The sequence below is a fragment of the Bison bison genome, unplaced genomic scaffold (genome assembly GCF_000754665.1).
Source record: "Bison bison bison isolate TAMUID 2011002044 unplaced genomic scaffold, Bison_UMD1.0 scf7180017864456, whole genome shotgun sequence".
NCBI lineage: Eukaryota > Metazoa > Chordata > Mammalia > Artiodactyla > Bovidae > Bison > Bison bison.
This window is the reverse complement of record NW_011495018.1, coordinates 27,827,177-27,835,490: the sequence shown is the minus strand read 5'-3', so window position 1 is coordinate 27,835,490 and position 8,314 is coordinate 27,827,177. Positions and strand designations below refer to the sequence as shown.

General features: G+C 56.4%; 1 protein-coding gene and 1 long non-coding RNA gene across 2 annotated transcripts in view; one reads left to right on the top strand and one right to left on the bottom strand.

Moving 5' to 3' along the window:
* The window catches only part of LOC105002670, an 8,051-nt gene extending 2,928 nt beyond the window's left edge, over positions 1-5,123 (bottom strand). The window contains exon 1 of the long non-coding RNA XR_827011.1: positions 9-5,123. This is a non-coding gene — a long non-coding RNA (uncharacterized LOC105002670). The remainder of the gene's footprint in view (positions 1-8) is intronic.
* The window catches only part of TRIM8 (tripartite motif containing 8), a 12,695-nt gene extending 4,387 nt beyond the window's left edge, over positions 1-8,308 (top strand). Inside the window, exons 2-6 of the mRNA XM_010859434.1 lie at positions 5,131-5,226; positions 5,557-5,790; positions 6,776-6,807; positions 6,942-7,057; positions 7,605-8,308. Coding sequence (XP_010857736.1) covers positions 5,131-5,226; positions 5,557-5,790; positions 6,776-6,807; positions 6,942-7,057; positions 7,605-8,212 — 1,086 coding nt within the window. The 3' untranslated portion in view covers positions 8,213-8,308. The remainder of the gene's footprint in view (positions 1-5,130; positions 5,227-5,556; positions 5,791-6,775; positions 6,808-6,941; positions 7,058-7,604) is intronic.
* Positions 8,309-8,314: the final 6 nt, after the last annotated feature.

The window sequence follows — 8,314 nt, the reverse complement described above, 5'->3', positions numbered from 1 at the left end:
CTCCCTGCCTCCCCCAGCTCTGGGTGCCTGTGCATCCATCTCCACAGATGTGCGTGTGTAACTGGTGTGTCTGGGTGTGCATCTCATGCGGAACTACTGTTTTGTATCTCACGTGTATATCTCCGAGAAGGTGCAGTGTGAATGACTGACTTAATCACAGAGTTGTCTTGTGTCTGACTGTGGGGCTGGGAAGATCCATGTGTGTGTTATTGGTGGGGGCTAGGGGTGCCCTGCTTGCTGTATACCTGTGAGTGGAAGTTGAGTGTGCACACATGTCTATCAGTGTGGTTGGTTGGTAGGTGTGAGTCTTGTAACTTTCTCACCTGGTGGGGATGTTGGAGTGGGGAGGGGAGGGGACGCACCTTTGGGTGAGCTTGTTGCCCGAGGTGGGTATTGCAGGTGGAAGCCCAGACGGATCCTGCCGTGCTGTGTTGGGGGCAGTCAGGGTGGTCGTAGGAAGAAGGGGAGACTGGCTGGGACCCCGGCCCCGGCCTGAGCAGGCAGGCCTGGCTGGCCGTATCCCTGGTTCTGGGAAAGCCTTCCTTCCCGGCTGGCCTGGCATTCAAACTCAGACAAAGGGGGGCTTTCTCTCTCGCCTCTTTGTTCTGCTGCCCCAGAGCGCTGCTCTCTGCATGGCAAAAGCTAATTCCACTTTGCAGCTGGGAAACCCTCTCTGGGTCTGCCGGGGCTTGCCTCCGAGGTGCCGCCTTTCTCCTTGCCCTGGCTCCTGCCCTGTAGCCACTTCACTCTGGGTCTGTGGTTGTCTGCAGCCTAGGGGTTCACACAGTAGCCCCAGGCAGGGACTGAGGCCCTGGAAGGGATGACCAGGGCAGGCAGAAGCTGCTCTGAGGCCAGGCGGGAGTGCTGTGGCCCAAGGAGAGGGGAGGCTAACTAACGTACTCCTGGGACTAGGGCTGATGCGGGAGAGTGGGGGGCGGCTTTGGCAGCTGGGGAGGAGGTTAGGAGGGGGTCACTCTGCGCAGGGGCTGCCTCCAGAGCGGGAGCTGGCATGGGGGTCATGTGAGCAGGAAGCGGTGCTCTGGCCGTCCAGCACCCTTTTCTCACCTCTAGCCCTGGCCTTCTCTGAAAAACCAGGGCCCTGGCTCCTGGGGCCCTGTTCCCTCCTGACTGCTTTTCTTCAAGGTTGACTTGAGGACTTTATTATTATCATTTATTAACTTTTATACAGCCTAGAGTCTCTATGGCCTTACCTGTCTGCCCAGTCTAGTCTGGCACCAGAAATGCCAGCTGGGCCTGGCCAGTCAGTCTCCAGAAGGCTGGGAAGCTTTCCCAGGGCAGGAATGTGAGGGGCTTATGATGGATCCCTCTCCAAGCTGGGGTTGGGCATCAGAGAGAGCAGCTCCAGGCAGTCTAGAACATTAGGCGACAGGTATGAGGGTCTTGGAAGTGTGGGAATAGTGAGCCCCCAAGTCTTCCTGATGCTTTCGGCCTCACAGGCCCAGGAGCAGACTGTGGCAGGTCTTAAGTCCTCAGGGAAGGCACAGGGGCGGGAGTGGGGCTGGGCCCACAGTGCCGCTCCTTCTGCAGGAGGTGTTGTCCCTTGAGTGCGGCTAGTCTAGACCATGGTTCTCTCCATCCTGCTTCTGCACCCTTGAGGCGTGCCACGGTCCAGGTGGCCCGCTTCGTGCTGGGAGCAGTTTGTGGAGTATGTGTCCCACTGCCTCCTGCAATAAGAGGCAGTCAAGCTGGGAAGTCTCTCACCTGTGGGTTTTTCCCAGCTAGGAAATGGAGCCTCAACTCAGTAATTTCCGGGAGGTTGAGATGGAAAGGAGGCTGCTGCTGGTAGAGGAAGGGGTCCTTGCTTCCTCTGCTCTCCATCTTCTAGCTTCTTAGCAACCTGATTCAGTCATTTGGGGGGGTCGAGGGGCAGCAAGCGGATTGCCCTTCTCCCGCCATCACTCCTAACCCCAGTTTTCCATTGTCTGAGACAGCAGTATCCCCCCAGCCTGCTGTTCCCCCAGGTGTTGACTGTGGCAGGAGTAAGATTACCTAGCCCCGAGGGAGAGTGATTCCTGCAAGGGGGAGCTGGACAAGGTAGGCCCCCTTCCCAGGCCAAGGGTGGCTCCTACCCTCTGACAGATTCCTTCCTATCCCCGGCCTCTCCCTTCCCCCTGTAATGGAGACAGAAGGCCGATGGCCCCTGGGCTGGGCTTGGGCTGATGAAACCCAGCCACCTGCTAGGGAATGTGCCCACTTGGCTGGGCTGGGCTCTGTCCCAGAGGGCTCGGGGCAGGCAGGAATTAGGACTTGGATCTGGAAGTCAAGGGAGGACAACCTCAGGGTCCCAGGGTGACAGTGCTCCCAGGAGAGGATGTGGGAAAAGCCCAGAAGAAGGAAGGGGCTGAGTCCCACCCCCTGGGACAAGACCTAAGGTGCTTCCCTGGGCTGAGGGGGGTTCAGAGGAGTGGGGTGGGGGCCTCCCACTGGTCTGTAGGATGGGAGTGAACAGGCCCACTCCAGGGCTCTGAGGAAAAGGGGGCTGGGATCCCACCTGGGGCTGCCTTTCTCCTGCCCCTCGTCTGGGACTTGGCCTATACCAGAGTAGGTATACCCCTACTCTGATACTGATGGGTTTGGCGGTGCACAGATGTGTGGGGGTGGGTGAAGCCTGGGCTCTCAGATGTCCTGGACACTGGGAAGGCCTGGAGCCTCAGAGGCATCTGGGTTGGGGGACTGTCCTCCCAAGTGTGGGGGTGAGGCAGCCGCCAGGCAGAAATTTGTTGCAGGGAGGTACAAAGGTCTAAAGTCCTTTGGTATTCTGGCCACCTCACCTTCACGCAGGCCTCCCTCTGTTGTCTGGGGCCTTCAGGAGGCCCTGCCCCCACCGTGCAGGGGTGTGTGTGACAGCGTGCCTGGGGCGGCCTCAGGGCCCAGGGAGCGGTGTGTGCTGGTGTGTGCCCTGCAGCTGGATACATGTCATTGGGCCGTACTCTGGGGGCTGCCTGCCCTCTTCATGTCACTGGGGGCACTTTCTACTTCCCTTCGCAGTGGAGACCCAAGGACCTTCCCAGTGGAGACCCAAGGAAGGACGTGTGACTACCTCCATTCCTGCTCCGAGCCAGCTGTGTTTCTAGACAGGCTCTGACTCCCAGGCTGGCAGCAGATCCCTGTGCACGTGGGGCTGGGGTGAGGGGCCTGCTGGAAGGATGAGGTGCTGGAGTGGGAGCAGGGCTGTATCCGTGTCATGAGGTGCTGTCCTGGGTCACTGAAAGGTCAAGTTGTTGGAGGGCGCAGTGCAGTGTGTCCCAGACTTTCCTAGCTCAGAATCTGAATGCCTCCTCCTGGCCCCAGAGATTTGGTTTTCTGTTTCCAGGGTTGCCACCAACACAAAACAGGGTCTCTGAACTCTCTTGCTGGCCTTGGTTTCCCCATATGTAAAAGGGGTTGGGGGTAAAAGGGAGGGATTGCTGGTAGCTTGTCTTGAGGAAGCCACCTGAATGTGAATGGGAGTGAGGGTCACGGGGTCAAACTTGAGGGGCACTTTGAGGTGTACACAGAGGAAGAAAAAGAACCACTTCTTGTGGAGTGGACACTTACTGTGAGCTAGGGTCTGTGTGATCTGTTTTGCAAATCTTGTTTTCTACACAAAACTCATGGGTTTATTCAGCAAACAACGTTATGCATCTGTAGGGTGCTGGGGTCCTTGGGTCTCAACTGGGAAGGGAAGTAGAAAAATACAGCAGCAAAGCCCTGTTTTCAAGAAGCCTTGAGTTTTGTTTGGAGATCAGAGTGCAGTTTGTCAGACAGACTATAGAATACTGTTGTCATAGCTCTTCCTGTGACGTGGCCACGATTTGTGTCTGTAGTGTCCAGTATAGTAGCCACTAGCTACATGGAGCTGTTGAGCACTTGAACTGAGGGCGGTACACATGAAAAACTGGTGCTTAGTGTATTTGACTTTTAATTAACTTAAAGTGAAATAGCCACATTGTGACTAGTGGCTACCATATCGGACACCACAGGTGTAGGAGTAGAGCAATGTGACAGCCCCACCATACAGCCAGGACAGGGAGAGACCTTCAGAGCCTCTGAGCAGGGGCCATGGAGAGGAGCGGAGCCTTAAGTTGGGCCTTGAAGGATAGACGGGGGATGGGAGAAGGCACCGTGGGCTACAGAAGGGCATCAGCAGGCTTCAGGGAGCTCAAATGTGCAGTGTCAGGGACAAGATACCAGCCCACCTGACTGGGAGAAGCAGGTCGTAAGAGCCTAAGGTGTTTGGAAGGAGGGGTCATTGAGGGTTCTTGGGCAGCAAAGAGATCCTGTTTCAAGAGGTGTGTCTGGTAAGGGAGGATAACAAAGTGGTTGGAACAGCCAGGATGAGCAGCGCTGGGAGGAAAGGGGTTGTGGAGTCAGATTAAGGGCTGAGAAGAGCAGCATGGTCCAGAACCTTCCAGCAAACTGGCCTCAGGTCTTCGGAGAGCCAGAGTCTCCTCTCCCTCCAGCTCCAACTAGCAAGAACTTCAGAGGCCCAGCTCTCAGTGTCAGGAGCAAGCCAGGGGTCAGCTGGCTGGCTTGATGTCCTGCAAGTGTAAGGCAAGCATAAGATCAGATCTCTGGGCTGGGCCAGAGGACTTGTGAGACCCAGAAAGGCTGTGTGAAGCTCTGCACCATTTCTAAGATGGTGCTCCCCAGAGAGAGGCCCCACGACTTGGATAAGAACAGACCCTACTGCCTGGTCATTTAGGTTTGTATTCCAGCTCTGACACTTACTAGCTGTGTGACTTCGGAGGAACTACTTAACCTTTCTGGTTTCCTCTTCTCTGAAATGTGGATAATAATAGTACTTATCTCACAGCATTACTGGAATGATTAGATAATTCTATACAGGAAAAGTGCTTAGAATGGAGGCTGGCCTGACCCTGCCCTCAGAAAGCTCATGGTTTAGATATGTGTGGGAAGCTATTCCCGGTTCTCTGTTCTGGGGACAGGCTGGCCAGGCACTTGTCACCAGGGCCCTGGGATTGCATGAGGGCCAGAAGGGATTGGGTGGCCGAAGTTTTAGATCATCTGGGTCAAAGGATCAATAGGATGAGTTTGTTCTGTACAGGGAAGGATGGTGTTCACCCATCTTAGCCCCCTCTGATGCCCTTCCCCCTACTGTCTCTGCAGAAGATGCTGATGAAGCAGCAGGACCGACTGGAGGAGCGAGAGCAGGATATTGAGGACCAGCTGTACAAACTTGAGTCAGACAAACGCCTGGTGGAGGTAGCCAAGCCCATGCCCATGGTACAGGGTGGGGATGGTTTGGGTACAAGGCCTGGGGCTAGTTCCTTGCTTGGGCTCGGACCTGTTGCATGGTCAGCTCTATATGCCAGAATCCCTTGCTCAGTCATTCAATGACCTGTTGGTGGATGAGCCCCCAACTGGTGCCAGGGTTGCTGTACTACCAGTTCAGGATTCCAGGTCCGACCTTGACCACGGGAAGCCCTAGGCAGCCTGGGGGTTTGGGGTCCCAGACTCCCCTATCCAGGATGGGAGTCAGGCACGAGTGGCAGCCAGAGCCACCCCTACTCACCGGTCCCCCGACCCTTGCAGGAGAAGGTGAGCCAGCTGAAGGAGGAGGTGCGACTGCAGTACGAGAAGCTGCACCAGCTGCTGGACGAGGACCTGCGGCAGACAGTGGAGGTCCTGGACAAGGCCCAGGCCAAATTCTGCAGCGAGAACGCAGCGCAGGCGCTGCATCTCGGGGAGCGCATGCAGGAGGCCAAGAAGCTCCTGGGCTCCCTACAGCTGCTCTTCGACAAGACAGAGGACGTCAGCTTCATGAAGGTGGGCTGGGCCCAGGGCTGGCTGGCAGGACCCAGGGGGGCATTTCTAAGTTGGAGTCCGCGTGCTTTGCTCCCCAGCTGGCTCCCCCACCACAGGGGTTTGCAGCCAGCCTGCATGGATTCAGAACCTCCCCACCACCCCCGTTCTTCCTAGCTTTATGACCTTGGCAAGTCATATACATTCCCTAGGCCTCAGCTCCCTCACTTATAAAATAGTGTTGATAATGTTTTTGTTCAGTCACTCAGTCGTGTCCAGCTCTTTGCGACCCCATGGACTGCAGAGGCCAGGCTTCCCTGTCCTTTACTATCTCCCAGAGCTTGCTCAAACTCACGTCTGTTGAATCAGTGATGCCATCCAACCATCTCGTCCTCTGTCATCCCTGTCTCCTCCTGCCTTCAGTCTTTCCCAGCATCAGGGTCTTTTCCATACAGATCTATTATCTGTTATCCATAATTCCAGATTTTTAAAAATCTCTGAAAACCAAAAGAGAAAAGTTCAGGCAACTCATTTAACGGCAAACATTTGACCTGAACTAATGTTGGCAATTTATGGTATTTATTGGTCTTACTTGGTACAAATGTTGAAACGTTGCTGTAGAAACATTGATGTGTTAGATTATGGTGTCCTCCGTAATCACATATTATGATACAGGCATCACATGTCCCTTCCAAAATCCAAAAAATTCCATAATCCAAAACATATGCTGCCCCAAAGATTCTGGATAAAATATTGAGTGCCTGCAGAACCTTCTTCTTGGTAGTTGTTTAGATAAGATGCTGGATGTCTGGAAAGCACTCATAGTGTTGTCTGTCACACAGCAAGAGCTCAGTCTTCTGAAAACAGAGGCACCACACCCTCTGCCCCTGAACACTCTGGCCAGCCTCAAAAGTGTCAGCCCTGCGCAGGGAGAGAGAGAATGGGGCAGCTTCCATCTTCCCCTCTCCCATGCTGCCTTTCCCACTGACACCCTTTTCTCTCCCCCTAGAACACCAAGTCTGTGAAAATCCTAATGGACAGGTGAGCAGATGGCCGCTGGCCCTCAGGGGAACACACGTGGAGGAGGGCAGGAAGGGGCAGGCCCACGGCGGGGAGGTAGGGCGGGCTTACGCGTGATACCTCCTCACAGCAGACGCCCCATCCACTGCCCCCAGGACCCAGACCTGCACAGGCAGCAGCCTCTCTCCCCCTAAGATCGGCCACCTGAACTCCAAGCTCTTCCTGAACGAGGTGGCCAAGAAGGAGAAACAGCTGCGGAAGATGCTAGAAGGTGAGGGTGAGATCCTCAATCAAAGGAAGAGAAACCTTTGCATGCATGCTCAGTGCAGTTGTGTCTGATACTTTGCAACCCCATGGACTGTAGCTGGCCAGGCTCCTCTGTCCATAAGATTCTCCAGGCAAGGCTACTGGACTGGGTTGCCATGCGGTCCTCCAGGGGATCTTCCCAACCTGGGGATCAAGCCTGTGTCTCCTGCATTGCAGGAGGATTCTTTACCCACTGAGCCACTTGGGAAAGCCGAGGGAACCATCTGGGCAAGGGTAAATGCCAGAGCCTTCCCTCTGAGCGGTAGCCTGGCCTGTCATAAGCCTTGCCTCATATCCTGGCTCTGCCACTTCCAGCTGTGGGACCTTGGGCAGGCCATAGTACTTCCCTGAGCCTTGGCTTCTTCAGCTGTAAAATAGAAATGGAGTAGCCAGCATCAAGACGATGTGTGATGTACTGTGCTTGGCCCCATAGACAGAAAAGTTCCCCAGGGAGAGGAGGCTGGGGTGGCCTGGGATGGGGCTTTAGCGACTTTTGCCCAAACTTTCCACAGGCCCCTTCAGCACACCGGTGCCCTTCCTGCAGAGCGTCCCCCTGTACCCTTGTGGCGTGAGCAGCTCTGGGGCGGAAAAGCGCAAGCACTCGACGGCCTTCCCTGAGGCCAGTTTCCTAGAGACGTCGTCGGGCCCTGTGGGCGGCCAGTATGGGGCAGCGGGCACAGCCAGCGGCGAGGGCCAGTCAGGGCAGCCCCTGGGGCCCTGCAGCTCCACGCAGCACTTGGTGGCCCTGCCGGGCGGCGCCCAACCAGTGCACTCGAGTCCGGTGTTCCCCCCATCGCAGTACCCCAACGGCTCCGCCGCCCAGCAGCCCATGCTCCCCCAGTATGGCGGCCGCAAGATTCTCGTCTGTTCTGTGGACAACTGTTACTGTTCTTCCGTGGCCAACCACGGCGGCCACCAGCCCTACCCCCGCTCCGGCCACTTCCCCTGGACAGTGCCCTCGCAGGAGTACTCACACCCGCTCCCGCCCACCCCCTCCGTCCCCCAGTCCCTTCCCGGCCTGGCGGTCAGAGACTGGCTCGATGCCTCCCAGCAGCCTGGCCACCAAGATTTCTACAGGGTGTATGGGCAGCCGTCCACCAAACACTACGTGACGAGCTAACGCCACGCGGGCGGTGAGCACCGGGGAATCTGCCCCCTCAGCCCCCGGTGGCTCGGGGATGATGCATCCAGAGACCTGCCCCTCTACCTTCCTGTCCTCCCT